Raw genomic sequence first — 26,345 nt, forward strand, 5'->3', positions numbered from 1 at the left:
CAAAGGGACTTATAAAAGTACTGAGGGAAAGCAATATATATTATTTCCCATTCCTACACACTTTTAGCTATGCATCTGCTGTAGACTAGTGCTGGAAGTAGTCTGTGGAGCTACATGAACCTTCCACCTATTCCAGTGAATCACACTTTTTGTCCCCCCACAGTATGCATCATCTAGTTTTAACAGAGAAGTAAACAGTACTTTTTAAACATCACAATACATACCTGGTCAGAAAAAAGATCAAAACCACCAACTTTAAAGAAAGAAATGCTGCCTCTGTGAATGCTGTTACTAGAGACGTAAGAAAATTTATTCAACACTGTCATTCTGAAACATCAGAAAAATTTCACTCCCTAAATTCTGCTCCTCATAGACTTCCTTCGCACAGTAATTTGGCAATCCAGTTCACTCCTGCAGATGCAGCAAAGTATAATTACTGCTGACTGTCAAACCACTAACTATCCTGGGAGAAAAGACATCCCATTTTGACCTGGATTGGACCATAACACTACCTGTAAAGTCAGCTCACCCTCCCCTGCAGGGGTCACGTACCTCAGGGTCATCAGTGTAGTCAAACATCCTAAAAATAACCCTTGGCATAGGATATACTGAGTCTTCAGTGTGAGGCGGAGGAGTGAAGGGGGGCAGATTGTGCTGCAGTGCTTCACAAAGAATGCTATCAAAAGCCAGGTAGGGCCTCAGAATGTGTCGCTCTTGCCAACGGTCTTTTTTCAACTTCTGAATCTGAGACCAGAGGCAGTCTAAGTACTGAAGGGAAAAACAGTGAGAAACATCAGACGTGCTGAATCTTACAACAAAACTTGAAGCTCATGGTGCAATCAGAAGTATTTCTTAAATTCCATGGTACATTCAGGAAAAAAAAAAAATAAATGCAATTGCTTAAACTACTTATTACAGGATCTAGTATTCAGTAAACCAAGGAATCTTTAAAAAGCTAACATCACAGCTGCTCCCAATTTCACCGAATATTCTGTTAACAAAATTTAACCACTGTTCTTAAGCAGCAAAAGGCAGACCACAAATGCAAGCATGACAGCCATTCTTTGAACACATCAGCAAGACTACAGTCATTTCAGTCAGTGCTCACAAGTCATATTAATAGAGATGTAATATCAATACTAAAAGTGAAGAGACATTCTGCAGAACCACCACGTTGTTCAAAACGACCAGCTGCTGCATATTCAAGACAAATACAATAGTGCAAAACATTAAATATCTTTGCTGTGATTTTCAAATCAATTGCTAGCCCCAGCACTCTCAGAAATGGCACAAGCATCTACTTGTACAACTAGCAACAGGCTTACTTTAACTGCTTTCTATGCTCCTGCTAAAAGCAGGTTCAAGAACTCTGGAGGCCACAGACTGTAGCAATCTGTCTGTGGCCTTACTGAATGCAAGTTTCAAGGTACAGTTGGTGAAATATCTCCACATGGAAGTCATAGCATCACACTATGAAATAAAAAAAAAATATTAACAACTAGCGTCTGATATGAAAAGTAACATTTAGCAGGCTCCAGAGAACATAAGGGCTAAAATGCACTCTGTTAATCTCTTTTTTACTGAACTAAGTGAGAAAACAGATACTGAGTAGGGAGAATACTCATGGTGATGAATCAGTCACAATCAGAAATCCTGCTTCTTCAAACTGAGATTAACAAGACAGCTGTGAAGACTGGGAATTTAAAAACAGGTATCCAATTTAATCAGAACTGTGAAAAATGCACAGAAGTTTACTATTCAAAAAATTCCCAGAAAATCAACTTAATTTTTATCACACTTTCCAACCAAGTTTGTCCTCAAACTCAGTGGAGGAGGAAGAAAAACAAAAACCAAAAACAATCAGAGAAGATAAACTACCCCGAGCTAGACAGATTCCACCTTTCCCCTGTAGTATTTTTACTTAAATTGTGAAAGATGGCACAGAAGCTGCTGAGTACAGTTTCTGTACATTTGTTTGACACTCCCTAGTGCTGAGAAAGCAAAGCCACTTCAAAGATTCCTTCCTAGCAAGGAGAAAACATTATGGGGTAAGGAATTACACTCTACTTTTCACAAAAGTAGCATGAAGCCCTGTTTTTGCAGTTCCAAAAATGTTACTGCAGCTTACAACCATTCTTCATTTAATAACATCTACTCACGGGCTTGCTGGCAAACTAGAAAATGCTCTTCTACTCACCCCATGAAATGTTATAACTTAGGTATAAGACTCAGACAAGAACTCCTTACCTAGAACTTGTTGGAAATAATGACAAACAGGAGACAATTCACAGCACTAACACTTCCAGAGGTACCTCTTAATTTTGTAGTTGTGATAAAAGCACAGTTTGGACAAAATTTTCTAAACTTTCTCAAAGAATATAATACAGATACCACTCACCTCTTCCTGTGGATGTGGTTTATCAGCAGTCCAAACTTGTAACATTGGTACATGAATTTTCTGGCGGCGCCTGTTCACACAGAAAAAAAAACCTAGCCCTTAAAAGCATTCTTAGTCCAGTCACAATAATAAGAAAACAAAGCAAAAAACTACCCTGCTGCTTAATCTCTTCAGTTGTTGAAGTCTATTATGCAAAAGAAAAAAAAAAAAAAGAGTTGTAATTACTTAGAATCTCTGTTATCATATCCCCAGAGCAATGTTAACTTGAATCACCTAGACAAAATCTAGTCTCACTGCAGAGTACTAAAGCAACCTTTCAGTGTTCACAGCAGTTACTGCTACAGCTGTCCCAGCACAAGCTGGACAAGATTGCCACCATACCCTAGCACTAGACAATACAACTAAACTTTTAAAATTAAAAAGGAAGATTACTGCATCTGTTCATTTTTTTTCCAGCATTCTTCCCTCTCCTCAACCCTCCAACAAAATGACCCAGACCTAGGACCTGGTATTTTTGAATGAACACTAATCAAAGCTATCGTTATCCTGAATAAGTATCTAAATGAATATTTTACAACTTACTTCAGGTAGCTTTCTGTCTGAGATAAGAGACGATCCATCTCAGCATCCTTTTTCTCATACAATTCCTTTCCAACCCAAGGCAAAGACGACAGAAATGCAAACATATACCAGTCACATCGTACCTACAGGAAAGAAATATTCTGAAACTTAAGCATACAACTGAGCTCCAGGAGATTTCATATATGCATTCCATTTTAATTTAATCTACTGTTTTGTGGTGACACAAAGATCAGCAACTAAAGACTGGATTGGCAAGTCATGACAAAAACAGAGATAACTGCCTGAAATGTACAATTTTAACTTGAACTAAGACTATCAGACTTGAAAAACAATCACTTTCACAGTCTTTCTGCAGATCACATTTTGAGTGTAAACAAACCTTGCAGGACAAACCAGACACTACGCAGCTGCCAAGGTAAAGTAAGATTAATTCAATGCAGGTACCTCACTAGAGAGGCCCACACTTTCTTACTGTACACAAGTATTTCCTAACTGCCAGGGGCCACTTTCACTCATGACAAGGAACATGCAGATGACAGTTCATTTAGGTTGCTGCTGTCTCTAAAACCTTCCTGTGCCAAGCGTAAGTATAAAAGGAATGGTAAAGTAACAGTGCCTGTGAAAACAGCCCCGGAGGAGCCTATAGATCTTTGGCTTACTTGCGGTACGTCTTCCTCCTGCGTCACACTCACAAAGTTCTCAAACATAGCTACCATCGAAGGCGCAGCTATTACATGACAATTCACGAGATCAGACAGAAAACGAACCTAAAAAAGTCCAAAAAAAGTGTTTTCAATGAGTGTACTTTAGCTGACTGTCCAAGACAGCATTACTTGAACAACTACAACCAAAGATACGTATGGGTAATCATTCAGTACTAGGAAGGCAGAAATACTGCACGCTGTACAGACACACCTGGCAACCACAAGGAACAAGTAACATAAGCACAGCTGAACATTTTGCCCATTATCATGTCCGTAGTATCCATAATGTCTGTACCATCTGGAATAATTGTAATGTTACAGTTCCTAGTTACAGAAGGGTGGGAAACACCAATATGCATTTAAAGGCATGCAAACATGCTACAGAACAACAACCACATTTTCTCCATTTTCTCTTCCCTAAGTGGAAAAAGATCACTAAAATTACAGAAGTGACAAAAAAAGCGCCTTCTTAAATGATGAAGATGGATTGACCAATTTCTTCACAAGTCCAGATGTGCACCAGAAATAGCAGGGTTGAATCTATATACCATTTAGACAGTCTTTCAGACATAACAAATTTCTATAGTAATTAGCTCATAACTGCAGATAGCTACACAGAGAGAGCCTATGCAAAAGCTGACTGCGTTGTCAAGTCTCAAAAACATGACAAAGGTTGGAATCAGCCTTTGGAATGAAAATATTCTTCATGGCAGGAATACAGGATTGATTTGGTGGCATACTAACAAGAAATCCAGACTGACATAAATGAGAATTTAAGGAGAAAAAACGTAGGGTACCGCAGTGCTACAAGTTATACTGGGAACTCTTTTGTACTCTGCTTTCCTCCCTCATCAATCTTTTGATTGCTTTGTATCCTGTCTTGGTGTAACTCATAGTATAGCCATGATCTCAAGAAAAAATTAAACTCTAACAATGACAATCTCACTTTTTTAAGGCTTATTTTTTCCTGTGGGCATACTCTCACACACACACAAGTCAAAAAAAACCCACAGCAAAATACACAAAAAAGGGCATTTTTTCATGAAGGCCTACCATTGGGAAGAAGCCTTGGGAAAAAAATTAATTTGAGCTAAGCACAGTGCAGTGCTCAAGCAGTAACTGCAACAGAGAGATGCATCCAATTTTTACTTTCCTAATATTAATAGGAAAGAATAGTCTTTGACCTGTCTCAGCAAAGCTGAAAATAGCCTTCCACTGCCACCCTCTTAATTGCCATTCTCTCACAAGTTGTTTGTGAGTGAGCACAACCAGAGAAGGTGAAGCTCAAGACAAAGGACAGCACATTCAACAGCGTAATGGGAATTTTATCAGCAAAGAGGTCCCACTGCAAAACAGCAGCCCCTTGACAAAGTGCATCAGTATACTAGAAATTTAATTTTCACCTATGGGCTTCAAAAGAAGCAGGGTAGCTTGCAAGTGAACTTTGCCAATGAGACCTCCGAAGTCTTAATACTTTTTTAGAGACTTCAGTCTACAAGCCCTGACAGCTGAGCAACTGGTTTCAGAGGAAGCGCTAAAAGCTGTCTGCCTGGTGACTACCCCTCTTTGGGTAACACTACTGTTAAGACTGAGCCTTTTTTTTCCCCTCCATGGGAGCCAAAAGAGCAACATATACAAACAAAATAATAAAGTAAAGCATGAGTTTCATCCACCTTTTATATTTTGCTGCAGAAAAGTTGGGGCGAGTAGAATGAACTCCCTCGGCTGCAAGTTAATTTGCAACTGAGAAAATATACATTTGGAACACAGATTTGCAACCGTGACATGATTTTTCTCCCCATACAAAAGAAATACTCCTCACATAGCATACGTTTCCTCTCAGTCTAAGTAACACTACGCATTGATGTAATGTAAAGACTGTAATACATACAGAAAGGCCAAGCTCTCATGGAATAAGAAAGGTGAAAGGGAGGAGAGAAAAAAGGTGAGGAAAAACATCTAACACAAAGAGACACTTACTAAATGCACAGCTTCATTGTACATATTGACTTTCAGACATTCCTTAAGCTGACGAATCATGGCTTCTACAAATTCCCCACCAAAGTTGTAGTTCCTGGCATTCAGCAACCCAACTAGTGTTGTGTAAACAGTAAGCTTTTCTGGTAACAGACGTGCACTGACACAGAAAAAGAAACACAGCGTTAGCAGCTTATTCATCATAAGCCAACTGGCAACAGCATAGCAGCTCAGAACTTGCTTATAGTAAGTTGTTTCATGTGGAAGTAACAAAAAGTGCTAGCATGACCTTTAGTTGTGTCCCATGGTTAATACTTTACAGGCTTTTTTTTTTCTTTGGGGGGGGGGGGGGGGGGGGAAGTTGCATTTAGAGAAGCAGACGTCACTTGCAACTACATTTAAGTTATTTGCATTTTATTTATTTCTAATTGCTAAGTACTCTGGAAGCTTGGACAAGTAATATGATAGAATTTAATCAAAGATGGAAAATACTCTTTTAAATTCACAGTTTAGATCTAAACAGCAAGACTACATAAGATTTACACAGTTTACACTGTTAACTTCGATCCTAAGCTTCCTGACTCAAAGCAATGGATTTAGGGAGAGCACAGGGAAGAAACAGAAAATGCTGGGTCCTACTGTAGATAATTAGTTTTCCTCAGACTCTTTTGCATATCTGTAGACTAACCCTATATTTTCGTATATCTTACTGCTATAGGAAAAAACAACACTATTATATCAACAAACATTTCTACAAAACAGATTTAAAACACGTGCAATGTTATAGAACAAGCTGCTGAAAAACCTTCCCTCTCCGCTTCCTTCACACTGCTCTCACACACACTGTGGTAGCCCATTCCACAAGCCCATCTCCACACAGGGCTCCTGTTGCTCACTAGGGAGTGAATGGAGCGCTGCCAGCAGCCCCCATGTGTTCCCAAGAATGGGCTCATTAATCAGGAGCATCACATGGCCAGAGCAGGGGAACAGGCCACAGGAAGGCATCACAGTCAGTAGATATTGGCAGCCTACAGCTTCAATGCTTCCATTTCTTTGGGAAGCAGGGTGTTACTCAGCATTGCTCTTTTGTTGCTGCTGGGGAGCAGTACTGATTTTCTTCTGCTTGAAGCCCTGTATACATTTCAAGTGAACGTAGTGTATGGAAATATTTTCCTTAGATTACACATAGTACTCAGTGAGTTCATACTTTCTATTTCTTCTGTTTGTAGGGAAGCCGATTTGACATGGTAACAGCATTCAAGAACTAAAAACCATCACAGATGCTCAAATTGCCTTAAATGCTTCAACTTAAACACCCAACACAAAGAAAGCAAGCACACTTCAGTCCCCCCGATCTTCTGCATACGTACACAGTACACAGAATTCTTAGTATCTTGCTTTTGTAATTTGGTAGATCAGCTTCCAATACACCAGCTAGGCCCTCCAAGTTGCTCTCCAGGGATGAATTACTCTACAGAAAGCAAAAAAAAAAATAATTATATTCCAGCCTTGGCCAGGCAACATGAAGCCTGGCACAGAAATCACATGGAGTGAAAACATCATCCAGGTCAACCCGTGCTGAACGGCTGCTCAGCTCTACCCGCAGCTCCCAGCGGCTCCCAATAGGGCAGACGATCCCTGGCGGGGGGAACGCCTGGTCCTCCGTTCCTCACGGCGGGGATTCGGACGCGACCCCTCACTCGGTTAATCCCCAGCCCTGAAACCCCCCCAGCCATTCGGGAAGCGGAAACAGCGCATAACACAGCCGCCGCTCCCGGGGATCCCGTAGCGTACAGAGAATACAGCACTACCGCTGAAGGCTGCCCCAACACCAGCGCTTTCCGCTCCACCACCACGCGGCCGCCGGCCCTACCTTCTCCCCCACTCTGCAGATGAGCGACTCGAGCCTCTGCTCGATCTCCGACGGCTCCGACGTCCTCCGCCGTTTGTGAGGCTGCCCTGCTCCGACACACCGAGCACACCGTTACTGCCCGCCCGCCATTCATCTTCCGCCCACCCGTCCCGTCCCGTCCCGTTCCACTCAGCCACCCACAGCAGCCCGTGCCCGCTCAGGGCCAGACAATGAGAAGCTCGAAGACGGTCAGCGCTCACCATCGCTGTCATCGCTATCGTCGCTGTGCCGCCGCCGAGACATGGCGCCGGGCGAGAAGCAGGGACCGCACCGGGCCGCTCCGCGCGGGACTGAGACGACCGCGCTCCTTCCCCGCCCGTTTCCGGCGGCCTCGCCTCCACTTCCGCTTCCGCTTTCTGTCGGGCAGCTCTTCCGGGGCGGGGCCAGCAGCGGGAGATGGCGCCGGGCGAGGCGCAGTGCGGGTCTGGGGCTGTGTCTCGGGGTAGTGCTGGGCCTCAGGCGGCCGCCGCCAGGAAGCAGTGTGCCTCCGCCCGCAGGAAGGTACGTAGGGGGCGGGTACGGGGCGCTGGGCCGCTGCCGCCGCCTGTGGTAACGGCCGGCTACCTTGCAGGCGTTCTCCCTGTTCGTCAAGGCGAAGGAGGTGCCGGCCGCCTACCCGGGCGGCGGGGCGGCCGTGTGGTGGAGGTGCTGCCGGCAGACGTTCCGCGAGCGCCGCGGCATCCACCGGCACGTTGGTACGCAGCACGGCAGAGACGTCGAGCAGCAGGCGACCGGGCTCGGGCTTGCTGGCAGGGTGGTGTCCGCTGAGGGAGCGGGAGGACAGGCCTGCAGAGAGCTCTGCGAGGCGCTCCCCGACACCAGCGGTCTCCGTAGTGAGGAGCTGACCAGGTAAGGCTGAGCGTGGCCGGGCACCTGCCGGCACCGCGCTTTTGTGGGGGTGATGCTCAGCCTGCAGAAAGTTCGCAGGCAGTCCTCGAGGCGCTCAGGAGCCGCCTTTAGGTGCCTCCTTCAATCAGGAGCTGTAGACTGCCTGTAGGAGTCACTTGATTTGTTTGAACTCTCCTGATTCTGAAATAAAATTGCGTTTCCTTTTTCGATGAGAGCTGTGGAGAAGCAGGCTGTCAGAGCTGTGCCTTGGCACCTTGCTAAAGCAGCTCTGTGCTGTTTGACATCTCTGTTATTTGACATCTGAGGTTTGCAAGGGAGAGCAGCAGTAGGAAGAAGAACGACAATACAGTTTGCTTTGCGTTTATGAATATGCACCCTTGCTTTCCATTTTGATACAGGAATCTGAGAACAGGTTCAATTTTTTCCGTATATTTGTGACTCCATTTTTTAGTCAACATAAATACATGGCCTGCAAGTTTTCAAATGGAACGTATACGGTTGTAATTAAGTGTTCAACTCAAAAATCTAATCATGTCTCTTTACCAGACATTTATGAGCCCCCTCTTAGCACAGAGGTATATCCCTCTCTTCACAGTCACTCTTTATTCATGTCATCACTCTTTGGTAGTATCTACAGCTGTTTTCAAGGAGGAAGCACAGGAAGAGTAAAATTTCACCAAAAATCTGTTGAACACTTTGAGAGCTCACTAAGAATTGCAGCCACTGCCGCTGAACAAGTTTGATGTACTAGTTTCACAAAAGCAAGCTCAAGTATCCCACTAGTTCTAGGTTTTGTTGCTCTTTTTTTATGTTTTAACAAAATACATTAAAAGTCAGAGTGAACTTTGTTACTTGAATGCATTAACTATTTTATATATTTTACGCGGGCTGCTCCAAAATTAATGCCTCCTATTTTGTAATGTTTGCCCACGATGTCAGAGGTGGATGCTGGTGGTATGTCAGTACGGGTTGAATCCTCCCATCAGTATTCTGTCCCATTTTGTTGCTGTGCGACAGATGGCAGCAGAGGGGTGGTCTGGCAGAATGGCATCTGGAATGGAAGTGTGTATGAAGTGAAGGTGTGTCATTGAATTCCCCCATGTGGAAAAAACGGCACCCACTGACATTCATCAACACTTGGTGAACGTTTATGAAGACCAAGTGCAATGAGGCAGTGGATGGTGTGTTTCAGCAGTGGCGACAGCAGCAGTGGATCACCTTGACTGGTGCAGATTTTAACAATGTTGGCATGCGGACTCTTGTTCATCACTGATGAAATGCGTAGCTAATGGTGGTGACAATGCTGAAAAACACTGTTTTGTAGCTGAGAACTTGTTCTATTAAATAGTAGTATTGTGCTCTTTGTATGGGTGGTACTTTCCATGGAAATAAACAGGAGGCATTAGTTTTGGAGTGACCTACATAACTGTGGCCTGAGACAATTCCTCTTCACTCAGTGTGGCCCAGGCAAGCCAGAAGGTTGGACACCTGTGCCTTCGTTCATGGAAGAAGGAATTTCAGGACTTCCCTTAGTTCATATCCTTTCTCATGGAAATGAATTTGACCCAGCAGTGCTAACCTCTCCAAAATTCTGTGTTTTTTTCCCCATCACATTCACCAGGAGAAAGTAGTCTGTTTTTTAAAGGGTTAATGCTAATAATGTATTTCTGTGCTTTCAACTCTAACATCCTCTTTCTATTTGTTCATCTTTGCTATGCTATGGGCAGCAAGGTGGGAGAAGTACTTCTGTATTACTGCTACTGTGAGGTGAAGGATCCAGAGAAACTCTGTGCTTGGCAAAAGGCTCTGTGCCAGCATCTGCATCTCACTGGCAAGGTAAGGCTGGTTGTATATCTTACAGAAAAGCATACTTTGTTTACTGCAGAGTGATGCAGCTTGTGAGGCAGCAAGTGTTTTGCACCACAAGGTGCTAGTCTATTACAATTTCATTAAGAAAGGCACTCTGACTCTGTAAAGTATCATTTAGAACACAGTTTGGTAGAGCTAAAGCAAAAAAGAAACTGCCAGATAATCTCACATCCCTTAGGATGCTGGGATACATGAATTGCATGGTGTTGAGTAAGACTCCAATGTATGTGCAGCATGTTGTTGCAGTCCCCATGCATGAAGGTTTACCCCATTTTGATCATTCATACACTTTTATTTCTTTTTTTAAGCCTGTTTATCATTCATACTGTTAAACCAAAAGAACGTTTATGTGAGAATTTCTTGATAAGCCATTAAGCCAAGGACACGTGAGTGAGTGGGTAGGTGAGTGGCGTAATCGCTGCTGTGCAAGCAAGCTGCATGTAGGCTCCATGATTAATGAGGCTGAGTTTACCTTGTAATGAGGTGACAAGTGCAGATCACCGTGCCCTGAAGGCCAGGCTGGAAGTGCAGCACACATTAGGGTCTGCTAGGTGTGTCACTACCAAGTGCAGTGGTCTTATGGTCGGGGTCATGGCACCAAGTTGTAATTCATAATTGTCAAGAATAAGAAGAGAGCAGCTGACAGCTTAGTTCACACCACAGCATAGCAGTGCTGGTTGTTGCCTGGTATCTTTGTTCTTCTCGTTTCTTGGAGAGCAGGCCAGCAGGCCAGTTGACTCATCTAGGAGGCTATGAGCAGAGGGGGGGTTCTGGGCTCAAAAAGCTGATGTTCCTAAGGGAGGAAGATTTTTATCAAGAGGGCAACTCAGAGCAGGGCACTACTTTGATCTTTGACTTTTCTTCCTGAATAGCTTTTCTCTCTGTGCCAATAGTAGGAAACCAGCCTCTGCACCCTAAAATGAGCCATGTTAGGTTCAAGTGCGTTAATGATACTGGCAGAAGTCTCCTCTTTATTGGTTTGATTATCTGCAGTGAATATCTGCCCCATTTACTCTTCTTTGGATATTCTTTTTTATTTTTTTTTTCTCTAATGTCTCCTGTGTTATTTGTGTTTGTTTTCTTATTTTTGGTCTTCTACTTCCTGGTACGGCTTTTTTTAAATTCTGAATGTTCATGTCAGCTCTTTGTGGCTTAGCTACATAGAAATTATTGTATGGACAGTGTCTGTTTGTATGCTCTGGTGCAGGATGGACTGTAACATCAAAGCATTGTTGTTGTTTTTTTTTTTTTCAATCTTCTTCCCAAAGATCCTATTATTCTTTTTCTGCTTTTCGTTCTTATTCCTATTTTTTTTTTTATTTCTGGGAACAGAAATTTCTCAGGGTATTCTAACTCAGCAAACAGAACGGCGTACTGTCTAACGTTTTTCTCAGAGCTGGTGTTGTTTAAAGCAGAACAGATTCAGTGCTCTATGTTCTACAGACCCAGCCTTCCTTACTCAGAATGAATGAAAAGAGGGCATCTTTGTTATTTTACATCTGCAGAGTCTGGAGGTGAAATGTCCTGATGCACTAGCTTATTTTCTTTGGCTCAGTATCCTATCTGGTGGTTGGATAGGGGAGGAGGAAAGTGTCTTTTTCTTTTTTTTTTTTTTTTTTCCCTTTCTAAATTGGTTCGGCAGTTGCCTTTCCAAATGCTTTTTTTTTTCTCTCTTGTATTCAGTCTTTTTCTTTTTTTCTCCACCTCAGAAGTTTTCATGTGTGTCAGTGGTGTAGGTAAAATGACTCATGCTGACATTTAATACTGCATGCTGTATTATACGCTCTCACATTTTCCTTTTAGCTATCTGAGTCATTGAGCACAATCCTACTGCTCTTCTTGAAGCAGACTTTCAGTAGGAATTTTAATGCTGACTGCAATATTTGCATGTTAACCAGTTATCATTTTTCTGTTTACTGCTCAAACTTACCTCTTATGTCAGTCTTTTGAAACAGCTTAAAAGCAGTTACTGCTTTTTTAATTCCAGATTTTGTTTTACTGTTTTTTTTCTGCTCAACTTCACTATAATCATCTTTGCCTCCTTCCCTGCCTCAGTACTCTCTTTTCCAAACCTACTTCTGTGTCCGCCTCTCGTCACCAAGTCATATTTTGCTCATTTTCACCATGATCTGTTTCTGTTGTTACTGAGCTATAAGCCTGCCTTTTCTTGCCTTCTAGGTACGAGTTGCTTCAGAAGGAATTAATGGAACAGTTGGTGGAAGCAAAGTAGCTACCAACCTCTACATTGAAGTTATGCTTGCTCAGCCTCTGTTCAAAGACATTTTGTGTCGAGACGATTTCAAGGTATGAAAAACTATTTTCTATATAGGCATTGTTAATACAGCACATTTAATTTTTAAGAAATGAGCACACCAGTTCTTAATACTATACTTGATGGGAAAAATTTTGCTCAAATAGGCTTGCTCAATTATCTTTATCCCCCCAAAAAAGAGACAGAGGAGTCTCTAGCTTGCTTTATTCAAATACATGGAGAGTCTAGTAGAGGCATTTCCCCTTAGGGTCTCAAAGTGCTGGAGGCACAGCCTCCTTTATATCCCTGTTTCCTGACTGTAGGGTCCTTCTTCCTTTCCTCATTGGCTGAAGTACTTGGAAGTTACAGCCTTCCTGCTCTGCCTAATATGTGTTTCCCCTGATGCGTAACCCCCCCCTTCGTATCATGCATCACATGTGTAATTAACTCCAACTTAATGCCACCCAGGGCAGAGAATTTAGTATTAATTAGCCTGTTAAGCCTGCGCAGTAAGTTCAAAGTTCATAAGTTCAAGTTGTCAATCAACGTTTGTGACTTAAGCCGTATTTGGTGCAAGTTTACAAAATAAGTACAGACATCAAGCAGAGATGAACATGCAAGCTTCTGCGCAGCTTGTTTGCAAGGACACCTTGTTCACAAGTCTTTTTTTCTCTCATTACTTCTATTGCTCGGTAGCAGTTCTGCTCTCTCTGTGCTGACCTAAGATAGGTGTTCCTAAACTTTGTTTGGAAATCTGCTGGTGCAAGCAGCAATAGCAGTTACTCTGAGCAGTGACACAGCATCAGTTGCAAAGTCTTGTGGGCTGCACACAGGTGAAGGGGGGAATATGCTTCTACTCTGCTGTTCTTCAGCAAGCATTTACTCTCACTCAACTGTCAAAACTTAGGCATCACAATCCATGCAAAGTATTCTCACGATTCCTACCTGCTGGTTTAGGTGTTGTGCAGGCTTTGCTGTCCTTAAAGGCGCAGTGTCAGTTCCATGAATTGGATGTTTTGTAGGAAAAAAAAATATATATATGTATGGGCAGACTGAAGAGTTTTCTCCTTTCTCCACTTAGTGCCTAACTCTAGCTGAGCCTGCACGTATATGCTGATTATTGTCTTCCTATGATGGTGGCAGTTATGTGCACCATATGGCTTTCTGGTGGTCTTTTGCTACCCCTTCACTGTACGTAGTTTTTCTGAGGGGAAGAAAAGCTGCTTTTGTTTTTACTACTGTTTTCTTTTCCACACAGTTTTTCTTGCAGGGAGTACTATTTTATTCCCCATAAATAACTAAATTGAAAAGTGTTAGTGAAACTTGTGACTCTCAAATCCCGTACAGAATTGCAGTGCTGAGTCAGCCTTAGCACTTTGTGTATTGCATTTGTATGAAACTCAGAGGTAAACCTGACATGTTACTGTAATGTGCAGTTGCAAAAACAAAGTACAGATGGAGTTTTACCTGATCCCTAGCCCTCTGGATTCAGAATGTGGATTTTGGCAGGTTCTTTCTCAGCCACTGAGATATTTCGAAGTTCTAGTGGGGTGTACAAATTAAAGGAAGTGCATATTTTTGATCTTCACACCTGGAAACTGTATTGGATTATTCCTGTGTTTTATTTCCTAGAGTAGTGCAGGAGGAGCTCACTGTTTTCCGGATCTTCGAGTTGGAGTATTCAAAGAAATTGTACCACTGGGCATTGATCCAAAAGAAGTCTCTTATAAAGAAACTGGTAAGTCAATTTCATGGAAAATAAAAGTTTCTCACCTGAGTGAGAGGCAAATGAGAGCAAAGCATCTTCACAAAGAAACACTTCCTTCTGCACAGTGGCCAGGATGCAGAAAAAGTAAACACAGAAATTGATCTCTAACTAGTAGTCAAAATTTATGGTATACTGAATTTGCTGGCCCAGGTTTTGGTTTCCTAAGTGTTTAGCTTCTTCAGAAAGCCTAGAATTAACTGCCTTTTTTGTAGCAAACTCTTAACAGTTCAAATGACATCAAGCAGTTACCTTGTTTGGGGGTAGGTGAGGACTTTGTTCTTTTGTCAGGGAGTGTCACTGAACACCTGCTAAAGGCCGTGTAGATTGAGATTATGTATGGTGTGACACAGGAAGGACGCTCAATCCTTGAGTATATTTATTCAGAACATTTTGTAGGTGCTTGTGACTGCTTAGAATTGATAGGTATAAAGAGCTCCAGTGCTCTTATCATTGCCATTAGCCCGTATTCCTTTGGATCCAGTGGATTCTCTTGCTATGGATGCAGAGAACTGCATTTAACTTTTTTTTTCTAGAAAGTGCTAGAATCCTGCTGGAGCTCACTCTTGAGTATTTACATCTTCCCTCATTCGGCACTGTTGATCTGCCTTTCTTTGTGTTGAAGTCAACAGCCATGCTCCTGTCTGTCACAGTACAGCAGAACCAGCTTCTGAATCAGATCAATGCCAGCTCCTGACACGAGCAGCATTTGTTTTCTGCTTCCTGTAAATGCTTAGTATGGATTAAGCCTGGTAAGAAGTAACTGGCTATGCGTCTACTCTAAGGACACTTACATAGATAGTAATGTGTTAGTAAAATTTATGTTTAAGATTCAGAGGTCTGGCTAAGAAGTTAATCAAGTAAAGGAGCATTCCCTTGAACCAAAAGGTAACAGTCTTGTGATTGTTGCAGTGCCCCACTTCTGAGCTTAAATTAAACTGGCTATTTCACTCTTACGGGCTATGTCAAGAGCCATCTCTGTCTTATTCACCATTTGATTACTTACAATTGTGGCAGTTAACAAGCTTAACAAGCTACTGAGGGAGCCCCTTCCCGGGAGCCCTTATTAACAGTTATTTAATTGTTTGGAGTCCATCCCTCCCAGGCATGGATACCTGGCTTTGTTAGCACTGTAGTGATTGTTTTTCTTCACCCCTTACTTTTTTTCTGAAATGGTAGATTGTTTGGGTTTCTGCACTCACATCACAGAGAGCAGGGGAGCAGAGGGGGACCTGCTGCCCAAACTTTCTCTCACTATGATCATAGTTCATAGAGCTCCTCTGATCAGTCCTAAATTGCGCTTGTGTTACCACGCACTTGAACAGTGAGCAGTAGCACTACAAATATCAATTAGCTGAGCAATTTTGGACTTTCTTTTTCCACCAGTAGTTTTTGTTGGTGGCAAATTTCTGCAGCATCTTTCTGTGACTTCCCCTCTCCCCAGTGCTTTTCTGCAGTTTTGACAGGTGATTTTTTTTCCCCATTGCTAGGCAATTTATGGAATGTGTAGGAGGCTTTTCATGTTCTACCAGTATGTTTGTATTTTTCTTTTCTGTTTTGCATTTTTTTAACTTCTGTTTAACAGTATTTTGTGGAGATGGTTCCCATTATTTAGGTGATTTGCTTGTAAGGTTATTTTTTAGTATGGGATTTTAGTGAATGAGGCTTTCTGTTTTCCTGTGGGTTGGGATTTCTAAGTCCTGAGCAACCTTAAAGCAGAGAAACTGTAATTCCAGGTTGCACTTACAGTAATTTTCCATTTTGATCAACAGAGGTGAATTTCAGGTAAAATGTTGCTTCTGCACATCTAAATGCAGTGAAAGATGAGCCAAGTGAAAGCAAACACATTTTCTTATTTCTTTAGAGTTATAAGAGTTGCCAGGGAGATGTAACAAAGATCATACAGACAAGCAGCTATCTGCTGCTTTTTCTGTCACATGGAACACAAAGAACTGTGATTTCTTTCATTTACCAATTGGAAGCTGACCATGGATAAGCTTGTCTGGATGAGTGGAGATGATAACTATAAACTGTCACAGGAAATTTTCTGTTTTAGCTTTTGGTTGGAAATCTGAGGAGAATCTGAATCAGTGAGACAGTATATAATATTATATTGTAGTTCTGATTCTCAAAACTTCGTGGTTTTTTTTTTCTTCCTCTTTACTCCAAAGGAATCCATTTAACCCCTCAGGAATTTCACAGAGAAGTAGAACATTTTCTGTCTCAGTCCAGTCAAGGACAAAGCGATACCATCTTGCTGGACTGCAGGAACTTCTATGAAAGTAAAATAGTAAGTGTTTGCTTGCTTCTTGCAGTGCTACAGGTGCTGCAGGGAAGCAGTCCACATCTGGGGACTGGGGAGAACAGGTCACACTGATTGCAATATGTAACAAGCTCAGCTTAGCAGTGATGGTTAGATACAGGCAGTGCGACTCCTAGAATGGAGCCTGCCTGGCAGGGTGCTTATACATCTTGGAGTGTGGAAAAGACAAAGTGGTTCATAGAACATGAGTACCAAATAGCTTACAGTTTGAACTAAAATTAGTATAATTTGTGAGGATATTTTCCAGCATTTTTGCCTTGTCCCATATGTCACGAATGGGGTTGTCCCACCTATTGTATTCCATTTACCAGCTCTTCTGCACTGTTATACAAGTCGTTCATCCTCTCTCTGACAATTGTGTTCTGATTAGATCCCTCGTTCATGTTTGAATGAGAAGAAACATATACAAAATTTTCTTAAAGATTTTAACAGCTATTTTGATGCATAAAATGCATAAACGCAGCTGAGGAGCAGCTTGAAGTGGTGTAGTGTTGGGTGTGTTCAGTGACCTGGTTGATCTGGCCCCAAAATTAGTTACTTCCTCTAGTCTGAGACATAGACCTTACCATGTAAGAGAGCTTGTGTCTTTTCATATACCTATCTGTTGTTGCAGGGACACTTCCAGGGCTGTCTGGCTCCAGATATCAGGAAGTTCAGCTATTTTCCCAGCTATGTTGATGAAAACCTGACGCTGTTTAAAAACAAGCGTGTCCTGATGTACTGCACAGGAGGCATTCGTTGTGAAAGAGGCTCTGCTTACCTGCGGAGCAAGGTGAGATATCACTCTGAGTGTGCTAGTGTTGAGGAGTTGAGACTGCTTCAAGGGTGGGCTGTCATTTATTTTACTGGTAAATTCTTACAAGTATAAACTGCTCAGAGGGGAGATGTATGTCTCACTTCTGCTTCATGGTGCCTGTCCAGGTCGCAGGTGGTGTATTGTATCTCAGCATGATGTGCATGGGCTACAGTTACAGGAGTGAAAATAGTAACCTGTTTGCTGAGAAAAGGTATTTATTTATAGGTGCCTTGGCCATCTTAATGGTGTTTCAGGAGAGTCTGAGAGCATTCTGTAGTGTTTCTGCAAGCTCTGTGTAGGTTACACTGTGCTTTTTACTGCACAGCTTGGGCATTTCATTGTGTTGCAAGTCAGCTTGTCAGTGATTTTCCAGTGCAGTGGAGTTTGAACGGCATTGTTCCGTGTGTGCCCTCCATCCCACTGTTGTCCTGGGTCCCACTCCTGTATGGAGCAGGGGAACAGCACACAGGCATGTTGTCCAGATGTGTAAACCTTGATTCTTTCTCTGCTGCACCAATGTGAACACTGAGAAATTCTGCTCCTGATAACAGCTCACTACTTAAAACCAAAATAAGCACTGTTTACAGAGGTTCAAGTGTTTGGCCTGTGATGCAGCAAAGCTCCTTCAGCCAAGGTGGTTTCCAGCCTTTTTTTTTTTTTTTTTTCTGAGTGCACCATGAACTGTACATTTGGAATTATGTCAACAAGCCAATATTGTGAGAGCTACCCAGTGGCACTGACTAGAACTGTGGGCACACGTGATGCTATCTGAGGGTCACTGAGAAACTGCTTATTTTCAGTGACCCCTACTGTCTTCAAATTTGCATTTGTAACTCTGGCACAGGCCCACTGCTGCTGTCTCCTTCAGCATTTCTACTGTTGTGCTTTAAACAGGCAGTGTGCAAAGAGGTCTACCAGCTAAAAGGTGGAATTCACAAGTACTTGGAGGAATTTCCAGATGGATTCTACAGAGGGAAGCTGTTTGTATTTGATGATCGTTATGCCATTTCTTCCAATGAAGATGTCATCTCAGGTAAGACTAGACAGCAGAAGTGCAGAAGGCCAAGAAGTTGTTGCAGTGGGTTCCACAGAGATGTGTAGAACAGGGGGAGCCAAACTGGTCTGTGTATTTTGTCTTCGTACTCACTTTGATCTGTCAGCACAGTAACTTTTCATTACGATATTCAACTCTATGGTTTTGTCACATAAAACAGAAATAAGAGCAGAAGCAACACTAAACAGTTCCTTAATCTGGGGCAGTAAAATCAAGTATCTCCTGCAGAGCTGCTGCTGTTAAATGCTGTCAGCAACAATGGAGATGTCAAACACTAGTACTGTTACCTGCTTGTTGCCCACAGTCATGATCAGACTGCAGCTGGCCAAGTGATGGAAGTGGTAATGAGTTCTGCTGTCAGGTGGTCTCTGTTCCAGTGATCTCAGAGAACGTCAGCATAGACTGACAGGCACTGGGAGAGTGGTGGCACTTAGTTATTTTCATGCTTGGATGAAGCTTTCTGTGGCCTGCAGAATTTCAGTAACCTCAAGCTGAAGTTAGTAAGAATTTTGCCTAGTAGTTTGGCTCCAGTCACCCTTCGGCTGTTTCAAATGAAATACCTGTGGCTGTCTTCTCAGTTGCCAGGTACTCAGTTACCAAGTAACAAAGGAAACCTGGCATTAGCTTTCCTTCAGGAAGCAGTGCTGCTTTTTCTCAGACTAGGTAACTTTCTCAGCATAACCTTCCATTCCTCCTCTACATTTTACTGTACCATCTGGAAGGTCCCTGACTTGGTGCAGAAGCAGAGCACACTCTGGGTATATCACAGTCATTCAGCCAGAAGTTTCAAGTGGAAGTGCTGAGGTAGGCACCTTCTCAATGGTGCAGCTGAACTGAGCAGAAAGCTTTCTTTTAAAGGGTTAGAACTCATCTGATGTTGTGGAAGGACTCTAGTAGGACTGCAAATGACAACCCATATGCCATTGTATTTGGATAGAAAGAAATCCCATGGCATGCTTTCTCTCAGCAGAAAACGTTCCCGAGTACTGCACTGTTTCCACTAATGTGTCTTATTAGACACTGATATGTCTAAAGTTTCTCCTGGCAGCAGAGATCTGCTTTGTTGCATGTCTGATTTGAGCTAGAGGAAGCAATAGCAAGTGCTTTTTCCTTGTCCTAAGGTGACTTATTATTTTTTTTAACATCAAAATCAGATGTTTAAAAATGAAGTACATTTTTAGAAAATAAAACTAAAGCAGGAAGACAATGGATAGCCATTTAAATGAGAGATGAGCCTCCTGGTGCCATAGAAAACTTTCTGCATGAGGGTCAGATGGGGCAGTGTGGGTCTTAACTTTTTTTTTCTTCCTCCCTCTAGCATGCAGATACTGTGGGACGCTGTGGGACCAGTATAAACTTTGTTCCAGCCAGCACTGCCGGCAGCTCGTCCTGACATGTCTGAGTTGTCGCAAGAAAGGTCTTACAGCTTGCTGTCCTGTTTGTCAAGAGAAAGAGCTTCAGGTGACCTCAGGGGCTTCAGGACAGGCACTGAAGGAGGAATGTGAATGTACACAGAGACGGCCAAGGGTGCCCATTGAACATATCTCACAAGGGACACGGGACACAGGGAAAGATTAAGCTGTTTCATTAGCTGATCTGACACTCATGCTAATTTGAAGGGCTTCTAAAGCCAAATCCCTATCTGTTACTCAAATGGATTAAGAAATCTCAAAAGTTTGTTGGCTTGGAAAGTCTTGTTTATAACCCACTTTAATATCCTGAAAAAATGTGCATTACGTAAACATATATACTGGAGTGTACAATCTATCACTAGTGCTACAGGATTCCTCTCTCTGCATAGTCTTGTAGCCAGGCCTCTACCATGGGGATTTTGAAGCAGAGATTGTGTGATGGGACACAGCTGCTCACAATTTGAAAGAAACTGAAAAGACAAAAAAAAAATCCACTGTTCTTCTTCCATGAACATGGATCTTTCTGACCTCTCCATTAATTATGTGTTTGCTGTGATAGATAATGCTAGCATCATGAAGACTGCAGATTTATGAGTATCTGGCTAAATCACCAGATTAGAGTTGAGGGTATTTTTCACATACATACCATCTGCATGCACCTCTTGCTTTATAGTGGTGAGAAGGGGTAGTTACATGAAGTCACAGATCTAACACCAGTGTAAAAGCTTGAAGGCAGAGTAAGGACCCCCGTCACCACTGCAGCAGAGGCTGGGGATGTGCATTGCACACAGGTACTGTCTGCCCGGCTGTACTTGCTTATGATCTGTGGGATGGCCAGCAGAAGTGATTCTCATTCTGATGCTTTTGTCTGCTGTTTTTTCTCCCAGCTTGTTAGTACATGAAATATCCAGGACTCAGCTCTGCTTGCACTAGGAAAAAATGACAGCTTGAAGCATTTTGGTACTGAGACACAAAGAGAGGGAAGGACAGAGACTGTCACAGTACCAGTTATGATAATGGAACTGATGGTGGTGTGTGTAAATGTCTGAAACAGCAATTAGAGATTCTTTACCCACGTTAAATAATTCAAGATGTTGGGAGCATTTGTGCTTTGCAAATACAGGTTGAGTTTTGGTATCACAGAAAAAGAATGGCTTTTGGGTTGAAGAGACTTCAAGCCCCTTTCCTTGTCTTTCTTGTGCTGGTGACCGCAGGCCTGGATGCATTACTCCAGATGGGGCCTCATGAGGGCAGAGTAGAGGGGAACAGTAACCTCCCTTGCTCTGCTGGCCACTCCTCTTTTGATGCAGCCCAGGAAACAGTTGGCTTTCTGGGCTGGGTTGGAATTAAATAATTTTCGAGATCCCTTCCAACCCAAGCCATTCTGTGATCGTTGTGGTCCACACTGTCTCCAGTTTTAGCCTCTTTAGTGAGCTCTTCTGCATCAGTGAGGACCAGGTCCAGGAATACTTCACCCACTGTTGGTCTATCTGATATCTGGACCAGAAGTTATCCTGAGTGTACTTAGGTGTCTCCTGCTCCTTGCTTACAGCCTGCCATGTTGCTTTCATGCAAACATGGGTGGCCGAGGTTCCTCCATCAGGGTAAGAGCCTGAGAGTGTGATTCTTCTTGTAGATGGAGCAAGAGGGTCTCATCAACAGGCTCCCCTTGATCAGGGGCCTGTAGAAGACACCAACCACCAGATGCCCTTTATTGGTCTGGTCTCAAATTTTACCCCACAAGCTCTCAACCTGCTTGTGGTTGTTTTTCGGAGGCAGCTCTTTGCCATCTATCCATTTCTTAACATAGAGGGCTACTCCCTCACCCCACCTCCCCTGCTTATCTTCTAAAAAGCTTGTAGCCCTGAATTTTAGTGTTCCGCTTGGGTGATTTGTCTCGCCACATTTCTGTGATAGCAGTTAGCCCATGGTTGTCTAATTGCACCGTGGCTTCCATCTCCTCCTGCTTATTTCTCGGGCTGTGAGCATTGGTGTGTATATACTTCAGCTGGGCTGTCAGCTGTGTTACCTTCTTCGAGGTTTTGTCCCACATTCCTCTGGCACAAATCTGAGGGGCTAATTATCAGCTCTCTCATGCCACAGGTTGAACACACTTGATCTGTACTTTCTTGCTTTTGGTCCTTTTGTGCAAGGTCAGCATGTGGAATTAACCTCTGCAAGGCTTGTAGAATTCTGTCCAGTGTATTTCTGAGAAGTGGCTTAATAACGCGTAATGGTACTTGTCCAGGTGAAGCCACCGCTCTCTGTGATGCTGGAACAATCTTCTGCATAGCCCTAAGAAAATCTTCTATTTTAATACACTTCTTTAATACTCTCTCCGAGGAGAGCATCAGCGAAGGGCACACAGGGTGGATTCAGCACGCAGACACATGAGCACCACAGGATCCAACACTTACGTCAGCTAGCTCATCAAGAAAAGTGCCCAGCTGTGGATGTGAATCTTGAAAACTTCCTTCTAGCCTCTCTATCTGGCAGGAGTAGAACTCCAGATCAAAGCGTCCAGGTCTTCGTAAAGCAGGAGTTCTGCAATCTAGTCTGTTGGTGCCTCTGTTTACTGCAATCTCCCTTCTGCTGTATAAGCTACACATAAGTGCCAGAAGTGTTAATAAAATGGAACTATGAATTTGATCTTGCTTATTGGACTGGACAGGAGCAAGATCATCTGTCTCATCAAAGAAAATAATTGAAGGTCTCATCCGAGAGGCCTATCAAATAGTAAAGCTGTTGTTCGGATTCTCCCACCCATTTACTCTCTTTTCATAAAAAAGACTATTCTCTTGTCACCTTGGCTACACTCATTAGTGCCAGTAGAAGTCTTCAGCAGAAGCTGAAGCACAAGCCATGGTCCCCACATATTTTATCCCGCAAAGCTTTGCTGTCCAGTTTACTTCTGGTGAAGACTGGAACATTGGTGGAAAAATATGCAAGTTCTACTTGCAGGACTGATCTAGAGCCATGGTGGAAACAGTACTGTGTGCTCAACTTGCACACAACACTATTTCTTTTTGTCAAGTATTAACTTAAAAAGGACATTTTATAACAGTCTATCTGCAAATCTGGAACAGCGTAATCCATTTGAAAGGTTATTTCTGTGTCACTTCTCAGTGCAGAATTGGGCAGGGAAGACTATATTTTATATGTAATCCTCGGAAACTGCTATAATGATAAATAACCTTTAGTGCTTCCATCATAGTTTTTAAAGTACTGCACAAATACACTTCATTTGTATCTTGTTGGTGCTTAAGTTTGTAGCAGTAAATGCTGAAACCCAGTTAGCCGTTTGCCATATGGCAGACCTGGCTACCAGGTACAATTTCCTGAGAGCTGGCAGCTGGAGTTCCTACCTACCTCAAAGTCACAGGGCCTCTTCTGGTCCTTGCTACACTAAATCAATAGTGGAAAAGGGTTTGAGATGTACAGAAGTTCCCTCTGCTGCAGAGAGGTGAGGGGAAGGGTAAGATGAATGCTTAGTCCCACAAGCAGCCTCTTTATCCTGTTTACTAGGTTGCTTTTCTGAGATTTACACAGGTAAGGACTTGCAAAATGCAAAATGTGAATTGCTGTGTGCTGGGGTCCAGGCACCTCGGTGGTAATGCCTTAGAGAAGGCACGTCAGCTCCAGGGTAGGTGAGTTAAGCAGCATTGGCTGTGACTGCCAGGTGCTGCAGTCACCCAGTGACTTTCTTCCCCTTTTCCTGAAGAGCTGCTGAGATGAAGCAGTGATCCACTTGCTCCTAAATAACACAGTTTTGTAACTCCACTGCTGCAAGGCTCCATGCCTTTCACCACAAAGCCTGGTGCTCCTTGGCACAGCCACACCTCTGCTGCACAGCACTTAGCTCACTTGCATTCTCCGACCTGTGTGTTTGGGAAAGCAGTTCCATGGGCAAGACCAGCTGAGTTAGCAGGGCTGGTCCCGTCAGCCTATGGTTGGACTACGTGGTTAATGTGGATGCTACCACAGCAAAACAGGAAAAGATGTTTCTGAAAGGGCTTTTGTTGCTGAAGACTAAATGCTGCTGTCACATCCATGACAGTGCTCCCTGCATCTACTCGCATGTCTGGGTCCCTGGGCTCCATCGGGATTTCCCAGGGTAAGGTGTGTTTATGCTCTTCTAAAGTCACTGGGGCTGCTGAGCCCATACCATGTAAATCTGAGTATACAGCAGAAAGTATTTTCACTGTTTCTGTCATGTGTGGTTGCTTTGGATCAGTTGCTCTTGATAACAGTAAGAGACTTCTTTCATCACCTAGAATTCTTTGCAATCCTTGCAATAAATATGCAAACATATTTATTGTTCCTAAATGCTTTGAGACACTGGATAAGTTGTTGATACTTCTTAGCAATATTTTCTTGCTGTTTCTTGTCCAGAAGCCTTTCCAAGGCATCCAACAGGAGTCCAAGGCCTTTGTGTCCAAAATGGTTAATCCAGCTAACTGGGTAGCTGGTTAAAGACACTCTCAAGGGCTCAAGACAGGTAAGAAGCTTTTCCTCAGCAATTCCAGATGGCAATTCATGAATGTTCTCTTGTGAGGACAGGGTGCATTCATGTTTGCTGTTTTTCAGTCCACCAGATTTGGCAGTTGCAGAAATGTACTTGTCAACCATCTCACGTTTTGTGGGCAAATCCTTGTCTCTTAAAGGAGCTTTATGGTCTTCATTTAGATTCATGTCTCCCAACATTTTCTCTAAGAGGTCCATAACTTCTTTTTCTGATAAGTAAGCTCATGCAGTGTTCATCAACGAGTGCCTGGCAAGTGGAATTTCACTTATAGCAGGCTGAGGGTCAGCAGAATGCTGAATTAGAGGTTCCTCTTCTCCCAGTGCTGATTTTCTGAAGCATGTTACTCTGTCGTGCAGCTGAGACCTGTTCTGGGTCTCCTCTTCTGAGGAGCACCTGCTCCATTTCGTGCTCATCACTGCCCAGAGAGGCTGTGGGTGCCCTATCCCTGCAGGTGTTCAGGGCTGGATTGGATGGGGCCTGGGCAGCCTGGTCTAGTATTAGATGTGGAAGTTGGTGGCCCTGCCTGCAGCAGGGGGGTTGGAGCTTGATGATCCTTGGGGTCCTTCCAACCCAAGCCATTCTATGATCTCAGTAGATGGCTCAATGGAAACTGTGGCTCTGGTTTGATGAATTAGTTGAAGTGTTTGCAGCACATATGGTAGAAAGAAGTTTTCTGCCAGTTTCTTTTTTTTATTGTTTAATATCTTCAAGCCATTTTCTTATGTGTTATTTTCATTTTATGAAATTGGAACTTGCAGGCCTGGGGGGAGGGAGGAAGAAGCTATCGGAACGCATTTTATTTGGCACTGCTGGCACATTTATTAAGCTTTGAAGAGCAACAAATATGTTCCCCGCATTGATTGAAGTACAGTGTTTCTCTGCTCTGCTGGCCAGAGCCAAAGTGCGTGGTATTTGTGCACAAGCTCTGTAGAAATCTGTGGGGCTTTTGCTGGATTATGTGCAAGAGGCTGCAGAACTACTTCTAACACATGTGTACAGACAGATTATTGTCAGTGAGAGTGCTTGCTAGGATATATTGTCGTCAGACCAAGAGTAAGGCTTTTGTACAGCAGCACTTCTGCCTGGTAGGTCCTCCTATCAATCAGTATCTTAGCCACATTAGCAGCAGGGATGTTGGATGGGATTGTCCTGGGTCCAATCCACTGCATGTCTGAGAGGTATGCATCTCCAGGGGGAATTACTCCTCTGGGAACGACAAAAAGTTTTCAGACTGTGTCCAGTCTTAAGTTTAGAGTCAGGATATTTATGTTAGCAGCTTTTTGAGGACACAGTGTTTAGCGTTGCATTTATGCCTATGCATATGTTAGGGATGGCATTAAGCAAAACAATCTGCAGCATAACAAAATTTAATGGATGGGGTCATCTTGACAAAGCAGCAAAGAAAGGGGATTTGACTTGTTTCCAGTGAGAATCTGGACGTGCACTTTTAATGTCATGAAACTGTGGGGATCAGAAGAGAGGACTCTCATTTACTGATTAGTTGGGCTATTTCAGTCCAAACTTGGGATTTGCATCAGATCCCTAGAAGTGATGTTTTTATTCAGACACACATAGGGTAGAATGATGCTAACCCATTCTCCAGCGCTCAGTTTTTGAGACTCTTATTTCACAATTGGTGGCCTTAAGTTCAACTTAACTGCGTGGCTATGGGTGAGGATCAATCTTTTCTAAGAAACATGGGGATTCATTGGAAAAACAGCACATCTAACTTACTGACTCAGCAAATGTTGGTAAAAAAAAAAAGTACACTTTGCCATTCTCCAATTTAGCTATCTTTCTGAATAGTAGAAGTGCTTGTTAAACTAGTTGCTCCTCTATAGTTACTTGAGATCATTTTGGAAAAAAATAAAGTATTTTTCTAATACTTGTGTAATTTGTGTGGAACAGTTGTATCTTTCACTCATGCA

At 42.9% G+C, this 26,345-nt stretch overlaps 2 protein-coding genes across 2 annotated transcripts in view; one reads left to right on the forward strand and one right to left on the reverse strand.

Annotated features, from left to right (window-relative positions):
* NCBP1 (nuclear cap binding protein subunit 1) overlaps window positions 1–7,908 on the reverse strand; it is a 32,889-nt gene extending 24,981 nt beyond the window's left edge. Inside the window, exons 1-8 of the mRNA XM_021379986.1 lie at window positions 7,774–7,908; window positions 7,535–7,620; window positions 7,032–7,132; window positions 5,665–5,821; window positions 3,640–3,747; window positions 2,981–3,102; window positions 2,399–2,468; window positions 553–768 (exon numbers count right to left, since the gene is read on the reverse strand). Of these exons, the coding sequence (XP_021235661.1) occupies window positions 553–768; window positions 2,399–2,468; window positions 2,981–3,102; window positions 3,640–3,747; window positions 5,665–5,821; window positions 7,032–7,132; window positions 7,535–7,620; window positions 7,774–7,816 (903 nt within the window). The 5' untranslated portion in view covers window positions 7,817–7,908. The remainder of the gene's footprint in view (window positions 1–552; window positions 769–2,398; window positions 2,469–2,980; window positions 3,103–3,639; window positions 3,748–5,664; window positions 5,822–7,031; window positions 7,133–7,534; window positions 7,621–7,773) is intronic.
* On the forward strand, window positions 7,942–26,308 carry TSTD2 (thiosulfate sulfurtransferase like domain containing 2). Its single transcript, XM_021379987.1, has 9 exons — window positions 7,942–8,074; window positions 8,145–8,422; window positions 10,150–10,258; window positions 12,470–12,595; window positions 14,175–14,280; window positions 16,479–16,597; window positions 17,244–17,402; window positions 18,321–18,459; window positions 19,799–26,308. The coding sequence occupies exons 1-9, from the start codon at window positions 7,970–7,972 to the stop codon at window positions 20,056–20,058; spliced, it is 1,401 nt and encodes a 466-aa protein (XP_021235662.1). The 5' UTR covers window positions 7,942–7,969; the 3' UTR covers window positions 20,059–26,308.

Source organism: Numida meleagris, chromosome Z, assembly GCF_002078875.1.
Source record: "Numida meleagris isolate 19003 breed g44 Domestic line chromosome Z, NumMel1.0, whole genome shotgun sequence".
Taxonomy (NCBI): domain Eukaryota; kingdom Metazoa; phylum Chordata; class Aves; order Galliformes; family Numididae; genus Numida; species Numida meleagris.

Bases quoted from the DNA above. Each gene is read 5' to 3' on its own strand.
- TSTD2 (XM_021379987.1), top strand. From the start codon at position 7,970: ATGGCGCCGGGCGAGGCGCAGTGCGGGTCTGGGGCTGTGTCTCGGGGT. The intron at 8,075-8,144 runs GTACGTAGGGGG...GCTACCTTGCAG, and splicing joins GTGCCTCCGCCCGCAGGAAG to GCGTTCTCCCTGTTCGTCAA. The intron at 12,596-14,174 runs GTATGAAAAACT...TTTATTTCCTAG, and splicing joins TGTGTCGAGACGATTTCAAG to AGTAGTGCAGGAGGAGCTCA.